Here is a 21,793-nt window from a genome sequence, read left to right on the forward strand (position 1 = left end):
TGTTTTATTGAGAGATTTTTCATCAACATCTTTTTGAACATAATAGTTTTAATAACAAATTTCTTTTGTTTTTGTCATGATGACAGTACATAATATTTTACTAGTTATGTTTACAAGATACTAGTATTCATCCTAACGTGCAATTCATTGAACAACAGTGGTTTATTCTGTAGACAATTAAAAATTCACTATCAAAAAAAGAATAATTCTTAAAGGTCCCGTGAAGTGCTTTGAAATGTGCATTTTTATTCGATGTTTGACGTAATTTCAACTGAAAAAATGAAGAGAGGGTGGGACATAGATTAGCTCCTCCCCTTAAAAAAAGAGCCAATAACGTTGTTTTTATCACAGCTCTGCCAGTGACAGTGGTTGAGCTCAAGCGCATCAAATGAAAGGAAATGGGAAGGGGGCGGGGCATGTCAGATACTAAAGAGCATTCGATTGGTTATAATTTGATGAGAAACTGAAGTAGGAGGTGACGTGAAAAAAAATTGTTCAACGATTTAGGCGGAAATGACAAACTGCAGACTTTACATGTTTATATCAGTTTTATATCTCCTAAACATGAATATTGTCACTGTTTTGGAGCACACTAGCTTATAGATATCCTTAAAACGAACAGACTGAAACTAAAATCTAGCATCGGCTGGCATCTGTGACGTCAGTGTATTGTAGATTTTTTCTGCATACAGTTGAAATGACAGAAAAATTTCAAGAAAACAAATAAAATGTTAATGTATGTTGAAATTGAGTACACTACCGTAGGCTACATAGGCTGTTTGCAATACTATGTATTTTTTGGGTCTATGTTTTAAAATGTAAATGTACAAATGGAATCAAACATGTAATATGTCAAATATGCCAAATGGGTCAAATATGTCTCATGTGAAGTTCATATCTCATGTAAAGAGAAGAGATAAGTAAAAGAAGAAATAAGTTGAATAGACAAATGATGTGTGTGGTAATGGGGTGGGAAAAAATAAGCTTGTGCTTCATCCCGCTCCATTTCGACCATGTTGAAATGGATCTTTTGTTAAGAATTTTTATTTATGATTTTTCTGTTCGAAATAAATCAAATCAAATAAAATCAAACATCATATTTTCATTTCATGGGACCTTTAAAGAGGCTAATAATATGACCTTAAAAATCATTAGCAAAATAAAAAACTACTTTTATTCCAGCAAAACTGAAAGTTTTCATGTAAGAAAAAAGATTATCAAAAATGATATTAGGAAATACTGTGAAAATGTCCTTGCTAACATCACTTGGTAAAAATAATATTAAAGACGTCATAAATAAAATAAATACATGATTTGATGTTATTAAGGAAAACTCTATAACTCTTTAAAACATTAAAAGTAAGGAAATTTTAGTTCTCATGAAAGACCACTTGATTTGGGAGGGATTTCCATACTAAATCATAGAGGTTTGAATGCAGTCAAGCAGTGAAAAGAAAGCATTAACTGAATCTCTTCATCAGAAATTCAAAGCAGAGACAGTTCTCCATCCAGAACAAGCTCTGCAACTGCAGTCCCGCCAAGAGGGTAAAAAACAGACACGAAAGGTCACGTTTACCCAGAGAGAGAGAGAGAGAGAGAACATTTAGGAGCTCTTAAAAGTAGTTCCTATCCAGAGTACTGTGGTATTGCTCAGTGGCTTCTCTTTTAAAACTCAATGGACTGTTTATTTGAAATATTAGCTCTGTCTCAGATTGCAAAAAGACACAACAGAGCAGGGAAATGAAAAAAAAAAATATGTTCATGTACTGGTCAATTTTTGGTCTTTTTGGCTTTTCATGAACTGTGTTTCTCAAAATTGAGATTTAACTCAAGCCATAAATTCCCACCTCAGCAGCACTTAGGTAGCATTTACACTAGTGCATTTTCAACCTAAAATGTTTTTTAGACTAAAAATGCTACTTGTCTACACTGCTGTTTTTATGCATTTCAGAAAAATATCCTTAACACATTATTCATGACTGTCCATGCTCACTGGGCATGTGCATATTTTATAGGCATCCATCTACTGGTTGTGTACTGGTCATATAAATAATAAGGCTTGACGAATCAGGGAATGATCCGCAATAGTCCAGGGTAGGGTTGCACCAGCTGTTTTTAAATTCTTTCTTAAACTGGAAAGTAAAGTCCACACTAGGGGTTTAGTAACTACAAGCTAGTTTGTAACTAAATTTGTTCTCACTTCGGTTGCACCACATGTTCTTAGGGCAAACCATAGTTCGGTCGTAAGTTCTCTGTAAAGTCATGTGTAGTCGCACTGAATGACGTAATTTTCAATAATAAGCATTTAAATCGTTATACTGCTTTAAAATTCTGCAATTAATGCATCTAACTGTCCTATGAAGATGAAATTATAAATGACATTTTTATAGCACATTAAATTACAGTCCGTCACTAATAACAGACGACACCTGCATCACAAGCCATGAATGCAGGAGAAATACACGTTATCAAAACATTAAACTTGAATTTTACATATGAAAAAGAAAAGAGCAGCAAGAAGAACTAAGTCATGAAGACATTCTCATTTTAATTGATGGATACAATTAGCACAAAACACTCCTTAAAAGAAAATGAAACTCTTCTTTCACAAACCGAAAACAATGCGAAATTTGGTAGGAAAATGAGGCTGTGAGGAGAGGGAGTTCATACTTCATTATCATCGCGAGCTCCTCTGTAACTAATCTTGCCGTCATCTCTTCTTTATCAGCATAGATAGGGGGATGCTGCTTTAAATATTTAGTTGCAACGTAGTGCTACGTTTAAACTAAGTTCAGTGGTGCAATAAAATATTTAGTAATGTGTAAGTTATAACTTAGTGGCCCTTCAAATCACAGCTAGGCTAAGTTTAACTTACGCACTGCTGGTACAACAGGCCCCAGAAGACCAATTAGAGAGCGATTGTGGATAGCCACGCCTTCATTTTCAAATATTTGAGTTTCAGCCCCTCTATACTGAAACATAACACCAATGTGCTGTTACGGTTGCTCAAAAAGCTGTTATCGTAGGTCGAAGATGACAAAACATTTCTTTAAAAAAAAAAAAATAAAATAAATTCTGTTTCTTTAAATGACTTATTTAAAATGAGTTGAAACAACACAATTTTTTAGTTTTTTGGGGACAACTTAATTTTCTTATGCTCAGTTAACTTAAATTCGTTACAACTACTAAGTCACCTTAATTTCTTCATGTTGTCCCAACATAAATCAATTGTGTGTATTTTACAGTTAAATGTAAACAACACATACATCAAACTTTATTAAATTTTTTTGTGTTTACATAGCAATTTTTCCCCCATAAATAATATGCCTGAGTATATAAAACATTTTATTTGACCAAAACAGTCATTTATTTATTTTATAGCTGTCTGCAGTATTTCTTGAATTATGGAATGATAAAAAAGCTCATGTAAACAGTAACCTGACTTTATACATTGACCAATCTAGGGAACGAAACGCAATAATCCAGAAGACCAATCAGAAAGCGATTGTGGATAGCCATGCCTCCGTTTTCAAAAGTTTGAAAATCAGCTCATCTATACTGAAACGTAACACCCACATGCTGTGTTATCAAAGATCGAAGATGCCAAAACTTTAATAATTAAAAAAAAAAATCTGCTGTTTGTTCAGATTACTTATTTAAAACACGTTTTGGGGGGATTACTTAATTGTTTTATGTTCAATCCACTTAAATTTGTAAAAACTAATCAGTTAACTTAATTTCTTCATGTTGTCCCAGCATAAATCAATTGTGTTTTTATAGTGTAGAGTAAATAACACCTTACATACATACAATATTTCGGTGTTTACAGAGGATATTTTCCATACATAATATGCCTGAATATATACAACATATTATTTTACAAAAAAAGTTTGATTTCAACAAATCAAGTTTTTTTTTTATTATTATTTGTCTGCAGTATTTCTTAAATTATGGATTGATAAAAAGAGGTCAAGCAAACAGTAACCTGACTTTGTGTAAAAATTGTTGTACTATACAGTAGCTTGTATGCAAATTATGTTCACGTTTGACATATTTAATTCAATAATACCTTATTCGATTCATTAAACTAGTTTAAAAATGTGTGGAACTCTCATTATCAATCAACTGCAATATGGTGAAAACTACTTAAATTACCTCCACAAAAATCAAAATATGAGTGTATATCTCTATAATATTTAGTTGGAAAGCACAAACACACACAGTCCTCCAGAATCCTGAAGCTTGTGACACAGTCAGACTCTCATGAGTTTCCTGGGTAGTTCCTCAGAAGTTAAGTCTGACTCTGCTTCTTAAAAGTACCATGGAGGAACAACTGGGACATTATAGTGATCTCTCCTCCTGTTGAACAATAGTCCAGTAGGGTTGATTGGAGAAACAAAATGTGCACATTATTTATTTATTTCATTTGTCTCCAGTATTTCTTGAATTATAGAGTGATAAATAGAGGTCCAGTAAACAATAACCTGACTTCATAAATGGTTAAACTTGCTGTGCTATAGCTTGTATGCAAATTCTGAAGACGTTGAGATATTTAATTCAATAATACCTCATTTGCATAAAAACACTTGTTTCAACCAACTGCTATATGGTGAAAACTACTTATATTGCCTCACAAAAATCTAAATAAGAGTGTATATCTCTATAATAAACAGCTGGAAAGCACAAACACACAGTCATCCAGTATCCTGAAGCTTATGACATGGTCAGACTTCTGTTTCCAGTATTTCCTCAGAAGTTAAGTCTGACTCGGCTTCTCAAAAGTCTCCATTTGCTCTCCATTTAACTCCACTACCATGGATGGAACAACTGGGACATTACAGTGATCTCTCCTCCTGCTAAACAATATTCCAGTATGGTAGATTGGAGAAACAAACGCGCATGTTATTTATTTCTTTTATAGCTGTCTCCAGTATTTCTTGAGTTATGGAGTGATAGATAGAGGTCAAGTAAACAGTGTTAAACTTGTTGTGCTATACAGTAGCTTGTATGCAAAATATGAACACGTTTGACATATTTAATTAAAAATACCTCATTTGCATAATTACACTGGTTTCAATCAACTGCAATATGGTGACTACAACTACATACATCGCCTAGCAAAAATCTAAATAAGAGTGTATATCTCTATAATATACAGCTGGAAAGCACAAACACACAGTCCTCCAGTATCCTAAAGCTTGTGACATGGTCAGACTCTCGTGAGTTTCCTGGGTAGTTCCTCAGAAGTGACGTCTGACTCGGCTTCTCAAAAGTCTCCATTTAACTCCACTACCATGGAGGAACAACTAAACATTAAAGTGATCTCTCCTCCTGCTGAACAATAGTCCAGTATGGTAGATTGGAGATACAAAATACGCATGTTATTTACAGAAGGAAGGAGCTGCAATTGATTCAGCGTGGGTTAAAGAGCAGCTTCTGTGGCGAGACACGTGTCAGTATGTCACAGCCCAAGGGTCAGTGATTAACTCTGCTGTTTTTTCCCTCAGTGTGTCTCTCTATTTCTCTCATTGGGTGTGGACTGATATGACATTTACCGCCTTTAACTGTTTCTGCTTTATCTCTGTTTTTTCAATCAGCAGCGGCTCCTGCATGTGTTTGATTGTCCTGCTGTGTATGTCCGTGTGCACAAACTCTGACCTATTTTATTAAGGATTCCTAAATGTGGCTTTGTGCTAGGCAGACGTTTCTAATTACGTACACACACATCCTTCTTCCACCAAAATATAACAGTCTCAAATTGTGCATTCTCTCGCTCTCACACACACACGCACACACACAAATGCTCTCTGTCCCCCAAAAGCATGTGTAGAGACAGAACCAAGGAGCTTTAAAGGCTTAATGAAGTCTTAATGTTCCACACATACACATACACACACACACACATACACACACTAAAACCATGGCAACACTGTGTGCTCTGCCAAGAGTGAGGGTGTATGGCTGTGCTTCAGCAGGTGTGTGACCTAGATTGTGTTCGAGAGACAGAGAGGGAGAGGAATGAAAGGACAGAGGGAGATGTGTGTGTGTGTGTGTGGCCATTGTAAAAAGAGGCTTCCAGAGTTTGATCACATGCGCATTTGTGATCCAGATTTTGATCTGGTGTTGAATGCGATGTGTGTGCCTCAGGTTTCGTCCATATTGTGGAGACCAAATGCCCCGGTGAGGATGGAAAACACAAAAAAAAAGGCATCATAAAGACAACTTTGGACGATTTTTTCTGAGTTAAAATGAATTGTAAGCTCATATTAATCTATTTGTTAGTTTTTTAATAATTTAAAATATTTTTTTTCATGTAATCATGGTGTTATATCTGTTATATCATGGGTTATATATAGCTGCAATCTTTATTTGTGTTTCAGAAGCAAAATGAAGGTGTATTCGGTCATAATTTACTCACATTTATTCCTTCCACCTCTTGTTCCTCATTCTCTGCAGTATATAGCTTGATGTAAATAAATACACTATGATATTGATATTTAGTGTGTCAATTAAAGTCTAGGAAAGTAGCTTTGACATTTAAGGGGCATTATTTGCCCCATGGAATTGATTTCATGCTGCACTTTATTTTTTCCTCCTTCTTATTATAAGCTTATTAATTGTATCTTTGGTAGGACTGTGTTGTTTACTGAAATCTGTGAATTCAGTCAGTATGCCTGCACTCAACTGTTCTCTGGTGTTTAATGCTGTGACTAATCTAAATTTTAAAACTAAAATCTGATTGGCCGTTGCTTTCATACGGTTATAAGAGAAACTTGTGTGGTTGGTTATAATGGTCAGTGTTTCAATAAATGTATAAAAATATAAATGTAAATGGGGCCTCTTGGTGGCGCAGTGGGTAGCACAGTTGCCTCACAGCAAGAAGGTCGCTGGGTCCCCGGCTGGGTCAGTTGGCATTTCTGTATGGAGTTTGCATGTTCTCCCGGTGTTGGCGTGGGTTTCCTACGGGTGCTCCGGTTTCCCCCACAGTCCAAAGACATGCGATATAGGTGAATTGAATAAACTAAATTGGCCGTAGTGTATGTGTGTGAGTGCAGGAGTGTATGAGTGTTTCCCTGTGTTGGGTTGTGGCTGGAAGGGCATCCGCTGTGTAAAATATGCTCGATAAGTTGGCGGTTCATTCCGCTGTGGGGACCCCTGATTAATAAAGGGAATAAGCCGAAAAGAAAATGAATGAATGAAGAATAAATGTAAATGTAATGCTACTAATTCAAACACATTTTAACAGTTGCCTCCTGTGATATTTTTTTATTATTTTTAACTTTATGGTAGTCTTCGGTCATTTTCAAATTTGTAAAAATACACAATTATCAGAATGGTTTAAAATTCCTTGACCCTGTTGGCATTTGGTAACACACACACAATAATTGGCCATGATTCAAGCATGCTAATGGTTGTAAACAAAAGTGGAAAGCGTTCTCGCAGGACTCCCAGAGTTCAAGATTCTTTGTTTCATCTTCAATGCCTCCTCCTTCATCTTACCCCAGAGTGCAAAGAAAAATGCTGAGAATTTGCCCTCTCCTGTGGTTGTAATGTTATGGGCAGCACAAATGTCTTGATACCTCAGGCTCTTGATGTTGTCATCCACTCTGCAGATCTCTCGCACGCCCCCATTCTGAATGTAACCCCAAACCAATTTTTCCTTCACCAAACTTGACTGATTTCTGTGGGAATCTTGGGTCCAAATGATCAACTAGAAGTCAAGTTATTATTTGGTGCTCTTTCAACTGGGATCGATGACAAGACTTTTGTCAGGTAGTGTATATAGCCAGCAAATTAGTGTTACGATCCGCCGCTGTTGTTTAAAAGTAAATTGCATGATGGGAATTTCTTTTCCTCTTCATTTATAATGAATTGACTCACAGTGTGAATTGCTGCAACAGTGTGCTGTGAACACAGAATAACAGCTGACAAGTCAGAAAAGTTTATTCTCCTTTGGTGAAAGTGGCAAGCTTTAATCATACTCCACCAGTGAAACCCCTACCATTTTGCTCTTTTCCATATCGCTCCCATTGAAAATGAATCAAACCTTACGATTACTGCATGCCTACAGAAACAGCTTTTAAAAGGAGAACGTCTTTTTTTCACACACACAAACTGCACTCAAAATACTTTTTTTGCCCGCATATTTTGTATTTTGGGGGTTTTATGTAAATTTTTTTGTCATATTTTTGCCATTAGCCCATGTAATTTCTAACCCTGATGCAGTAAGAATATGTTTAGAAGAATGAAAGACAAACAGGTTTGTAGCAACATGAAAGTGGGCAATAACGACTGCGACTTTGTCATAATTACATGAGATTTTGTTCTGAAGATTTAAGGAAAAAACATTTTAAATTAAGTTCAGTTATTTAGATATTAATTGTAAATTTTTAAGATAAATGTGTATTGTTAAACACTTGCAGCTGCTTCTCGTCACTTAATTAGAATGACCACAATTACAATTAATTCCTATAGTGCCTTTGAACAAACTGAAATTAACAGATGTTTATAGGTTTATTTAAAGTGCTGGAAAGCAAAACGTGTCAGTAATTATATTAATAAACAATTTCTTAAAGTAATAATTTTCTACCTATATCTGTATTTATCACACAAAGATATGAGCAAGTGTGTGTGTTGCAACTTGCTCATCATTGTAATAAAACCTTAAAATTGGTAAAGTAAAAATCTGTCAGTTTTTAATTTAAGAATGAAGGTAAAATATAAAAGTATATCAGCAATTTAAACAAAACTATGCATGGCAAGTTCCAGCATGAGATGAAGTGTGAGTTATTAAACAGGCTTGCATGGACTGAAGGTGAAGCGGATCTCATTTAAGTTATGATTAGAAGAAGATTGGACTTGGTTTTACAGCTTTCCGCAGCCTTTGTGCTCATACTCCAGACACTGGTTTATTCTCACATAGACACCTTACACAATACATTAATGATTTTCATCCGTGATAATCGACCCGATAGGGGGGTTTTAATAGACAACACTGATATCTGCAGTGGAGAGTGGGTGAAGACAATACACTGGCGATATAATATGATCTATTATAAATATTTAAATGAAAGATGAGAAATGAGACATAATTAAATATAGCTGAATTATATTACAAATTTTTTTTTGTTGCTTTGTGAAATGTTTATGTGCTTATCAAGACTGCATATAATAGGTAAATTGCTCAAATTTTGGCAGTTATTTATTGCTATAGATTTGCAGCAGCTCTTTTAGTCTTTAACATCACTTGATTATTCCCGGAATATTTCTATTATTAGGATTAGTGATCAAGTAGGTTTGAAAACAGTTTTTACATTTTGTAAAAACCTTCATTTTTATTTTTCACGTTTATATCTTTAATCAATTAAGCACTCCGGTGTTATAAGGAATGATACAGAAACGTATTTATACTAACAGTCATCAGATTGTATAATCAATGTCATATAGATAAATTATGTAGAACTGTAATTGTGTTAATACTGTAGATATGGATTAGTGTCTACTCGTTGCTTGAAACTAAGGTTTGCAGTATGGATGTAATTTTATTAGGCAAGGCCAGGCAAGTTTATTTATATAGCACATTTCATACACAATGGTCATTCAAAGTGCTTTAAAAACAATTAAAAACATATTAAAACAGCTTAAAATGTGTTTAAACAGGTTCAAAAGAATGAAAAAGAAAAGAAAGACATAATAGTGCGATCTGTTGGACGTAGCACAGTGTGTTAATTTAGAAAAGGCACAGCTAAACAGATGTGTTTAAGCCTTGATTTCAATGTGCCTAATGTTGGAGCACATCTGATCATTTCGTAAAGCTGAAAGCAGCAGCGGGGAGCATAATAGCTGGAGGCATATGCATCCTGTTATGACTGAACTCTTAGTATTTCTAATTTATTTGATCCTAAAATCTGAGTGATCTGATAAGTTTGTATGCAGTCAGGATATCTGTAATGTATTGAGGTCCTAGGCCATTTAGGTGATTTATAGACAAGCAATTATACTTTAAAATCTATTCTGAATGTAACTGGGAGCCACTGTAAAGACCTGAGGTGTGATGTGCTCTGATTTGCTGGTTCTGGTCAGAATCCTGGCCACAGCGTCTGCATAAGCTGCAACTGTCTAACTGTCTTTTGGGAAGGCCAGTGAGGAGTCCATTACAGTAATCCACCCTGCTGGTGATAAAAGCATGAAGAAGTTTCTCTAAGCCGTCACTGGAAACAAAGCATCTAATTCTTACACTGTTTAAGATGATAGTATGCTGATTTAGTTACTACTTTGACATGACTACTGAAACTCATATCCGACTCCAGAATAACACCAGAATTCTGGACCTTATTTTTTGTTGTTTATGTATTATTATATATATATAATAAATGTTATTTATTTCAGACTATGGTGTGCTCTGCTTTGACATGAATTTCTCCTTAAAATTATAGTCTAAACAAACAAACAAAGGAACAATTTGATTTGTGCTAATATTTGTATTATTTGAACAAAAAGTCACTTTTGTTCAATGTAATTGCAGTTAAAAAAGTTGTAAATTCTTACTGACCCCAAACTTAAAAAAAAATTAAAATTAATATAATTTAAACACTGTAATTTCCATAAATGACACAAGAACAAATATGATACTTTAAGGAAACAAACAATCACAAAACAGTCAAATATGAACCTGGCCACTTGCTTTATTTGGGATTATGTCATGTGGGTTTCTTTTAATTAGTCTCTGCAGTATAATATTCAGTGTGTTATTTTAGCCGTTAGTATGTGTGTGTGTGTGCATTAAATATGTTTACTGTGCACAATAATTCCATCAATGTGCTGTTTCTGCAAAAGAATATTTGTCCTGGGCTGTTTGTCCTTTTTCTCTGTCTGCCTCAGTGATGGAAGAGAGTCTCAAACCACAGTGCGGTAGACGTGTGTAAGTGTGTGCGGTGAGTGTGTGAGTGCTCAGCTCACACAGTAGAGCGTCTAAAAATAGCTCACATGCGCTCTGTTTGTCCCCTTACCCTCCAGCTCTTGGTTTATTGAGTCACACACACACACAAAAAACACACCAACACACATAGTCAGACTGGCACACAGTAGGTCTGGATTGACAGATGATCGGCTCCTCACAAGTCATCACATGCATCACGTCTATGCAAAAGCACACATGTAATTGGTTTTTATCATGTCGGGGACTTTCCATTTTACTTCTGTTTTATACCGAGCTAATGATATTTGTATCCCTTGGACATTTCTGTTGCTCAACCTCTTTTGCATTTTCATTATAATGTGTATTTATTATGTTTATTAAGTCGTTTTCCACAGTGCCTGGATATTTGGCCTTCACAACGAATAAAAAACAGAGGCACACACACATACACACATGCACATCCCATAATGCTGCGGCCACATTTAGATTAGGTTTCACTTCAGGACCCTTAGAGATATAAAAACTATTGTGTTGCATAATACACATCGTTTTACATGAGCGCACACACACACACACACACACACACACACACACACACACACACGCACACGCACACACACCACACACCACACACACACACACACACACACACACACACACACACACACACATGAGTGCACAAACTTAGGCAGCCAGACATGGAAACTTTGAGTGTGCTGGCCTAGTATTTATATAAATAGAAACCATGCATAGAGAATATGACATGATCAATGACAGTTTATCTGAATTCTCACAATAATTTGCTTGCACAGTAAAATCACATCTAAAAGTGTGTCGTTTTTTCTTACTTAGTACAGTATGTACGGTATGTAATTCACCAATTAACAGCATTAAACAGCATAATATGTCATTTATAAAAGTTTAAAAATGTTTATGCTCAGTAAACACTGCATAAAATCATAGAATACTTATAAAATATAACAATTTGAAGTTTGACTGCTTTATTTTAATGTGATTTGATTTCTTTGTAGCAAAGCACAGACATTAAACCAATACTGTATTTTGTTTAAAGTGCCATGAAATCAAAGCTATGATTTGTTAGCTCGCATTGCTAGTTTTGTGGGAACATTATCCTTGCTGTCATTAAAGAAAAAAAATCTAAAATGAATCTCTGAAAATGCACTTCTAGTTTGTTTTTGGTTAAAATTCTCAGATTATGTCTATCTGGGGTAATGGGCGTGGCTAATAATCTTTACCACCCCCTCCAACTGTCAGTTTTGACAAACAAACAGAAATGGTGAGGAAGATGTTTCTGTAGGTTGTAATAACTTTCCCAAACCCTTTCCTGATCTTTCTGAATGAAATTTCTACTTTACTACATTCATCAGCTCGCAGTTAGAAAAAACAAGCCACGCCCACTGTTTGCTCATTTAATATTCCATATCTCCAGCTGCTGTGTCACAATACGGAAAAAAAAACGGTCTCAGCTTCTGTTCATGGGGACTTTAAAGTTATAAATAAGCGAGCTGATTTTATGTCGTCTTTGTTTACATTTAATCAGGACTTGAGCCAATAACATCGTTGTATTTAACTGAAATACATAACAGTATAAACTGTTAAAACTTTCTCTAGTTCCCCAAAAATAATTACATTAATTACATTAATCAGTTAATTACATTAGTAATTCATGTCAATGCCTGATATTATACATTACCCCACTTACTTTTTAACTGGAAGAGCCCTCAGCCGCCCTCGCATGGGAGGGTGGCGGAAAGATGTTTGGTATTTTGTGAAACTACAGTAGAGAAGATTAGATACTCCCTTCAAATACATAACAGAATGTTTGTTAAAATTTGGTAGCCCTTTTTTCTTACTGTGCAATTCACACCGAAAATCGGTGAGAGTGGCGAAGTAGCCGGAAGGCCATACATTTTCAATGGGAGCAGCGGCGATTGGCAGCAAGGAGCAGAGCGGCGCCTCTTCGCCGGTGTGGGCATCGAGGAGAGCTAAAGTCAACTTTAGGGTAATGATTATGGTGGTCGACGGATTTCCAGTTATTTACAATGTTTTCTTACTGGAACATGCATTAAAAAAAGGTTGACTGCCAAATTACTGAGGTGCATTAATTGTTATATATTTTTTTCTTTAAAAAGCGGGAATCTCATGGGAATCTCATGCAACGATACAAAACAGTATTGCTGCTTCAGAATATTTCCGACATGTGCACACTTATTGGATAAGTGGAGCAAAAACACACCACACCACTTGATCTTCCATTTTATATGAATTTGATCAAAATTGTGCAACTTTTCACACCAAAAACACATTTTTATGCAGGAATGTAAACTGATGTGCTTATATGCTGCAACAGCCCCTTTAAATATAAGATCATGTAGCTAATTTTATCGCTCTTGCCAGAGTAAGGAAGGCAGACAGCATTGTCACCAGGGCGGCCAGAGCGACCTTTGACGGCTTTCGCCATCTTTGGTGAGAACGCACAGTTATGGTAAAACTCCAGACAGCTAGATCTAGACTGATCATCCTTGCTAGCTCTTGACAATGATAATACATCAGTTTTGTAATCATTCATTACTTGACTTACATTGAGATTGTTGCATAAATCTAGACATCGGTCCCACATTCTAGTTGTGTGTAATTGGGTTTTATTTTATTTATTATTATTTTCTTTTATTTATTTATTTATTTATTTTATTTATCATTTTTATTATTATATTTTTTATAGAAGGGTTGTTTGATATGTTTGTAAAATGTAAAATTGTTAAATAAATCATAAATAAAAAGTCATTCAATTTCAATGCTCTCCATCCATAAATTTAGCATTTAAAGTGAAACTCCAACATCTGCATATAGAATAAGGTCAACTACAAAAGTAAAGTGTTTCATCACTGATTTCTCACTGTGTTTTTAGTAAATCTGGTCTTTGTATATTAAAAATGATCTCGAATACCACAGATTTTGGAAAATGTCATGTGATGTAACTCCCTAAAAAACAAATAATATTTCAGAATAAGAAATGATGGAAAGAATACTCCATCCCTTGAAAAAATATAGTTTTATGCGAAAATGATGCTCCACAATGGGTGGCACGGAGGTGCAGTGAGTAGCGCTGTCGCCTCAGTAAGAAGGTAGCTGGTTCGAGCCTTGGCTGGGTCTTGGAAGGGCATCGCGCTGTGTAGTTGGCGATTCATTCCGCTGTGGCGACCCCTGATTAATAAAGGACTAAGTCAAAGGAAAATGAATGAATGAATTCTCCAATGGTGAAATAGATGAAGACTGTCATGGTTGTCATGAATAAATCTTTGCCTTGTGTTGAGATGGACTGATTGGTTGTGATATTTTCTTTAACAGAAATTCCGGCCTCTGATTGGTCAGTCATGCGTGGGAGGCCTGTCGGTGGTGGAGTTCATCTCTGACAGACAGCTGGAGTTTTTACGCAGAGAAGGAGGAGCTGCAACCGTTCAAGGTGTGTGTATAGAAAGTTATTATTATTAACAGTTGTGTGTGTTTGTGTTGTTGTTGTATTGAACTGATACTGCAAGTATACAAAAAAATATTCAAATACAAAATATTTTGATAGATTTTTTTGTAAATCTCTTGCGAAATCATTATCTCTTGGGCTTTTGGAATTCTGGGATATGTTAGCAACTAAATATTTTAATATAAGAATACAAATCAGCACTGCAATATATAAAAAAGACAAAATTTGTTCAAATGTTTGATTGCATTGCAAAGTTTACATTTTAAAATATAATCCATTTTCCCTTTTCTCATCTCTTTAGCTTATGTTGAAAAAAATCATATTGTGGATTTTATTAGCACCAACAGCACCATATTTAATAAACTTCCATGCACAGTGTCTCTCTCTCTTGGTCGAGGTGTTAGATTTTTGCTAAAGATGCGATTTGTGTCGCTACTTTCTCAGACCTCCTCATAAACGTGTGAAATATGATGACATTTCCCAGTCATTACTGGTTTAATTAGTCTATGTGTTTGTAGTATTTGAGCGCTTGTGAGAGAGCCTTTAGGAGTGTATGCCCCAGACAGTCTGTTTAATTGCAAATTACCATTACATCCGATGGCAATGAGAGAAAAAAAGTGATTAAACTTGTTGAATAATGAGATTTATATTCGCAAAACGGCTGAAAGTCAATTGAAACGTAGCTTTCCAGGGGAAACACCGTGCGAAAACAGCACCATAATGTAAATGCAGGACTATGGAGTATTTCTATTTAAGTTACAAAAAGAGCAGAGGTGTTTATATAGACAATTGTTAGTATTTTTACAGGGTTTATTGTGGATGTTCTGTCTAGTAGAGCACAGGGCTTTTCACACTTGAAATAGCATGAAAAAAACATTTGTTTAGAATTATTTTACACTGCTCACAATTTACCTGAGGTTAAAAACAAATCTTCGCGATGTTTAAATGTGTATGGTCCTTAAAGGGTTAAAAAATTGTGCGTATGTATATAATATATAAATATATATGTATGTATGTATGTATGTATGTATATATATTATATATTAATATATATATATATATATATATATAAATATATATATGTATGTATGTATGTATGTATATATATATATATATATATATATATATACACACACACACACACACACACACACACACTCACCGGACACTTTATTAGGTACACCTTGCTGGCCTTAATGCCTTAATCAGTCATGGCATAGATTCAACAAAGTACTGGAAATATTCCTCAGAGATTTTGGTTCACATTGACATGATAGCATTACGCAGTTGCTGCAGATTTGTCGGCTGCACATCCATGATGCGAATCTCCCGTTCCACCACATCCCAATGGTGCTCTATTGGATTAGGATATGGTGACTGTGGAGGCCATTTGAGTACAGTGAACTCAATGTCATGTTCAAGAAACCAGTCTGAGATGACTTTCTGTAAACCCTAGAGATGGTTGTGTGTTAAAATCCCAGTCGATCAGCGGTTTCTGAAATACTCAGACCAGCCCGTCTGGCACCAACAACCATGCCACATTCAAAGTCACTTGAATCAATTTCTTCCCCATTCTGATGCTCGGTTTGAACTGCAGCAGATCGCCTTAACCATGTCTACATGCCTAAATGCATTAAGTCGCTGCCATGTGATTGGCTGATTAGAAATTAGCATTACCTAAATAATTAAATCTTGAGGGTGTGATGTTTACTACAATAGAGTTTATTCTGCAAATGTGTTTCCATCTCCCATTATGCACATTAACTTTTTTCACATAAGTCCAATAGCACCTGTAGTGAACATAAGTATTTTTGGGAATTAGATTTTTATTTGAAATTGAATATATGGGATTGAGTACATTGAATAATATATTTCATAGAAATATTCAGCTCATCAGTATGAATGAGAATCACATAAGAAAAAATATAATTGTAAACAAAGATTATTGCATTTATATTGCATACATAACTTGGGACTTGTGGGGCTGCGCATCGATGTATTTGCTCTTCAGTGTTTAAACTTTCAGCAGTGAAATTTAAACTACGCTGAACTGAACTAAACTGAACTTCAATTCTAAAAACTGGACTGACACAGTTTCAATTTACTATAATCTTCAATGTGAAGCTGCTTTGACAAAATCTACATCGTAAAAGTGTTATAGAAATAAACATGAATTAAACATATGTATATTTACGATATCTATGTCATTAGCTGTGTTTCCATCCTAACGTGAAGCAAATTCATTTTCATAGTTTGCGAAAAAATACAAATTAGGTGCAATTCCATCAAGTTTTTAGAGCGGCTCACTGTAGTATTAGTAACCTAGCAACCAACAGTACACAAGGCAAGCATGAGTCTCAAGGGTGTGATGTTCACTACAATAGAGTAGTTTTATTCAGCAAATGCCTTTTCGTCTCCCATTATTTACTTTAACTCTTTTCACACAAGTCCGTAATCACTTTGAGTGAACAAATCTTTTTGCGAATTAGATTTTTTTTAATGCGATGCTTTAGAATGCTCATTAACATAAAGTTAACACAGCTATTGATCAGAAGAATGCAGCATGTGACCTCTTAAACTCTAAGTATTGGGTATCTTCATATTATATATTGTCAATTAGTCTTCTTAATTTCAATTCAATTAGTCAGTTAGCCTGTCAATTATTCAATTTATCAGTTTTTCTTTTTGCAGTTAAAGGTCTTGTAAAAATTCAAATAAAAAATGTAGATGTTAGTTTCAGGATGTTAGTCTTATAATATGCTAGTGTGCTCTAAAACAGTGACAAATTTCACATTTAAAATATATGAAATTGATATAAACGTGTAAAGTTTGCAGTTTGTCACTGATATCTAAAAGGATCAACAATTTTTTTTTCAAGTCACCTCATACTGCAGTTTCTCATCAAATCTTGACCAGTCAAATGCTCTCTAGTATCTGACATGCCCCGTCCCCTTCTCATTTGCTTTCATTTGTTGCACTTACGCTCTATTGGCTGTTTTTTTATAAGGGGAGGAGCTACACTATGTCCCACCCTCTCTTTGTTATTCCTTTAATTACTGAAGTTTTTATCTTGATAATTGTTATTATCACAATATTGACCTAAGCTGCAAAAGATTACTTTAACAGATATAAAAACAAAAATACTTACCATATTTCTTTATTGTATATACATGTTCAGAGTAAACAAATGTGTTAAACTTATTAAAATGCAAGAGGATGATAAAGTACAGTAGGTAGCACTCATAAAGCCTCATTAGTAAATGTTAAATTATTGCATTCATTTTATTGCATTGTGAGAAATTGCCATATTAAAGTTTCGTTAAAAGTAATTTCAAATATATAACTGAATTTCAATAGTTTTTTGAATTTCAATAGTTATTTCCTTCATTTAATAAAATCATTGCAACTTTCGATTTTAAAGTGTTATTAAGAATTAACCAAGAAATGAACAGCACCTAAAATTATTAGTGCTTTTGGAGTCATTACATTGGCTTTAAATTAACTGATTTTAAATGGACTCTTTCTGTTCATAGTTAATGAATGAAAGACCTTTAAACCTTTAAACACAGAATTTTTAATGTCGTAGGCCACATTAACAAAATGTGAATGTTTTAAAAATAAATTACCTACAGGTCTACAAGATTGCGTACTATTAAGAACACAGCTGCCAATACAACGATATGAATATTGTTAAAAGGCACTCAAGAAGATTAAATAATAATAAATATTATTATTATTAATAATTATTATTATTCATTCGTTCATTCATTAATTTTCTTTTTGGCTTAGTCCATTTATTAATTCGGTGTCGCCACAGCGGAATAAACCGCCAACTTATCCAACACATGTTTTACGCAGCGGATGCCCTTTCAGCTGCAACCCATCTCTGGGAAACATCCACACACACACACTCACTCATACACTCACACACTCACACACATACACTACGGACAATTTAGCCTACCCAATTCACCTGTACCACATGTCTTTGGACTGTGGGGGAAACCGGAGCACCCAGAGGAAACCCACGCGAACGCAGGGAGAACATGCAAACTCCACACAGAAACGCCAACTGACCCAGCCGATGCTCGAACCAGCGACCTTCTTGCTGTGAGGTGACAAAACTACCTACTGCGCCACTGCGTCGCCATAATTATTATTATATAAATATAATGTTATATTATTATAATATAACTGTACTTTGAACTGCTCACAATATCAATATTGTGCATGTTCATTATCACAATATTTTAAATGATTGAATATCAGCATATGTCTGGTAAATTGTCTTTTCACAGCACACAGGTAAAAACAAAAGCATTTCTTTTACTTTAAAAGCTATAAAAATGCACAAAATACTGTGTTTAATTACTGTCTAAAACACTGTAAAATATTGTTTTCGTCACATTTTAGTATTGGTACAGAAATTTAACCGAGGAGGTAGTAAAACTTATCAGGTATTTTATACAGTTGGACACCCCCAAAAGTGAGCCGTACTGAGCTGTACCATGCAGTGGAAAAAGCATCATAAATTAAAACTGTGAAACATTTCTTTTTACCCAAGGTTAAAAGCAGTGTTTACAATTATGATAACCTAGTGTTGGGCACAGTTTCAAAAGCCCTTATGTGTGTTAAGATGTTTTATAGTGGACAAAATTATCCAAACATTAAAAAAGAGGATAAATCTCTCATTTGCATTGCATTTATTCATTAAACAATGGCTCAAAAGTTCTTTTTCTTGCATCACTGGTCAATTTTTTAAGCTGCCCAGCTAAATAAATGTCTTCATTTTAAATATAAATGTTCTTAATTGACAGCGAATGTGTTTGAAGTATTTGAACATTTTTTATTTCACAAAATGTTCTTTAAAATAGTAAAAAAATATTCTGCACACTAATAAAAAGTAATAGATTTAAGAATATAATATTATTGTGCGTTCACACTAGACACGAATGAAGTGTCAAGTAAGAGTGATTTACATGTTAAGTCAATGCAAAGACATGAATAGACATGCTGCAACGGTATTCACGTGAATGAGGTGGTGCGAATGACGAGACTTGCACGAATGAAGTGGCTCAAATTAAGCATTTTGCATGTTTGACATGCATATCGCTCGAATTGGAAAATCTGAGCTTTAGCAGACATTCGTGCTGCATTAACCAATCAGGAGCTTGCACTGGGCGTGATTATGACGTTATCGCCAGTACTGTTTCTGGAAGGAGTTGATAAACTGATAAACTGAGTGCATCTCTAAAAGAATCTAATGGACTCAGACACGACACTGAACAAATAAACAATTCAGCCTTCCTAAATCACATAAAGCACAGCTACTAGCTAGAGGTGCACTATCTCACGGTTCGGTTCAGTTACAATGATCATGCCATCGATTTGGTTCAATTCGATATCACGGTGCACTGATGATGCTTTCCATCCACAATTATGTATTTTCCTTCACAGCACAACAATTCTTGTCTTAAAATGTATAAATATAGCCTATTTATATTTAGATATTATTTGTAATACAATTTTGTCCTTTAAAACAAGCAGTCAGATATATGAACTGTACCTTTAAAAACTCAAGTACATGCACAGAACAACATGAGCTTTTATAGCAAATAAACAAATGTAAATAGTAAATATCCTGCTTGCTTTCTGGTCACACACTCAACAGAAAGGGCTGCGATTGGCTCTAACGCTCTGGCGCTGTTCACCGATGAATGACAGTACTCCGTTTCCATCCACCTAATTTTATGGTCATTTTGGATATGAAAAAATCAGTTGATGGAAATGCCAAGATGCGCATAAATTAAAAAAACGTGCATAAAAAACATATGCGCATAACTGAGTAGAATAAACTTTTTATTCAAGAAAAGATGCGCATGAACTGCGATGGAAACACTTTTACCGAACAAATTCCAGTATGCGCATTAAAAAAGGTCATGTGATTTTGTTGTAAGAGATCATGTGGTGATAAAAATTTGTATGAATGGACAAACCAGCATGCTGAGCACATTGTAAAGCATCTGAAATGTTGTTTTGGTCATTCTAAAACGCCTTAACCATTTCAGTATTAGTGTTATTATATTATTAATTACCTCCAGAATCAAGAGCGTCTGCGCTTCACATCTCACGCTTTCAGACGCCACCACACTTCACTGTGTGTCAGGATTGCCTTCTAAGGCACAAGTCATTTATAAATGAAGAAAAGATTAATGCAGCTTCTCTTATTGCTGCAAATTCTGTTTTTACTGTTGATATTTGGCAGTAGTGAGTCAGGAAGTTTTGTTCAGATTTTGTTCTCTTTGACTCGTTGGATGGAAACGCTGCCTTATTTACACATCTTTTATCCGATAATCCAGTTTTGCGCATAAAGTTTATTTGTATTTTTGGATGGAAACATAACCATTGATAAATGACAACAGCAATCACAGCTGATCCATGATAGACGCGGTGGAGAAAACTTGCCCTGCAGACACGCGCGCGTGTCTGGATCCACAAGTATCGCTGTAACAACCAGAATCTGCTGAACTGCATCCAATTATCACAAATACTGCCGAAGACTTATTGGAACCCACACGGACCCAAGATTCTCACAGAAATCAGTCAAGTTTGATGAAGCAAAATCATGATTTGGGGTTACATTCAGTATGGTACACACGAGAGATCTGCAGAGTGGATGGCAACATCAACAGCCTGAGGTATCCAGACATTTATGCTGCCCATTACATTACAAACCACAGGAGAGGGCAAATTCTTCAGCAGGATAATGCTCCTTCTCATTTTTCAGCCTCCCACATTAAAAGTTCCAAAAGTAAAGAAAGATCAAGGTGGTCCAGGATTGACCAGCCCAGTCCCCAGATATGAACGTATTGAGCATAATAATTAAAAATCAGGCAATGATATATTTTAATTGGGTAAAAATAAGCGTAATCTAGAGACCTTTGCCTTTCATATAGCCACTTCTGAAACCAAATGATCAACTAGAAGTCAAATTATTATTTGCTGTTCCAAAAACTTGGATAGGCGGACAAGACTTTATCAGGTAGTGTATATATCGCAAGCAAAACAAAATATAGCAATGTCAGATTTTTCCAATATCACTCCAGACCTACTTCACAGCATCAGTGTTTACCTCTGAATATCATCCAGGGTAAAAAAACAACAAAAATCATGGTTCCAAAACCAAAATGTCATTTTAATGAATCTAGGCCTCAATATTAAGTGAAAAAGTTCAAAAGCCTTTATTAACATGACTACTCTTTTAATACAGGCAAATAATATTGTCTTGACTGTATATTTTTTTTATGTAATATACAACTGTAAAACTCAAGACTTTAACTCTGATCTCAGCAACAAAAGACTTCAGATTTTGCACA

General features: G+C 35.0%; 1 protein-coding gene across 1 annotated transcript in view; it reads left to right on the top strand.

The window, feature by feature from the left end:
* Positions 1-21,793, top strand: part of jmjd1ca (jumonji domain containing 1Ca) — a 157,196-nt gene that overhangs the window by 55,586 nt on the left and 79,817 nt on the right. Inside the window, exon 3 of the mRNA XM_056477224.1 lies at positions 14,288-14,402. Coding sequence (XP_056333199.1) covers positions 14,288-14,402 — 115 coding nt within the window. The remainder of the gene's footprint in view (positions 1-14,287; positions 14,403-21,793) is intronic.

Source organism: Danio aesculapii, chromosome 17 (genome assembly GCF_903798145.1).
Source record: "Danio aesculapii chromosome 17, fDanAes4.1, whole genome shotgun sequence".
Lineage (NCBI taxonomy): Eukaryota > Metazoa > Chordata > Actinopteri > Cypriniformes > Danionidae > Danio > Danio aesculapii.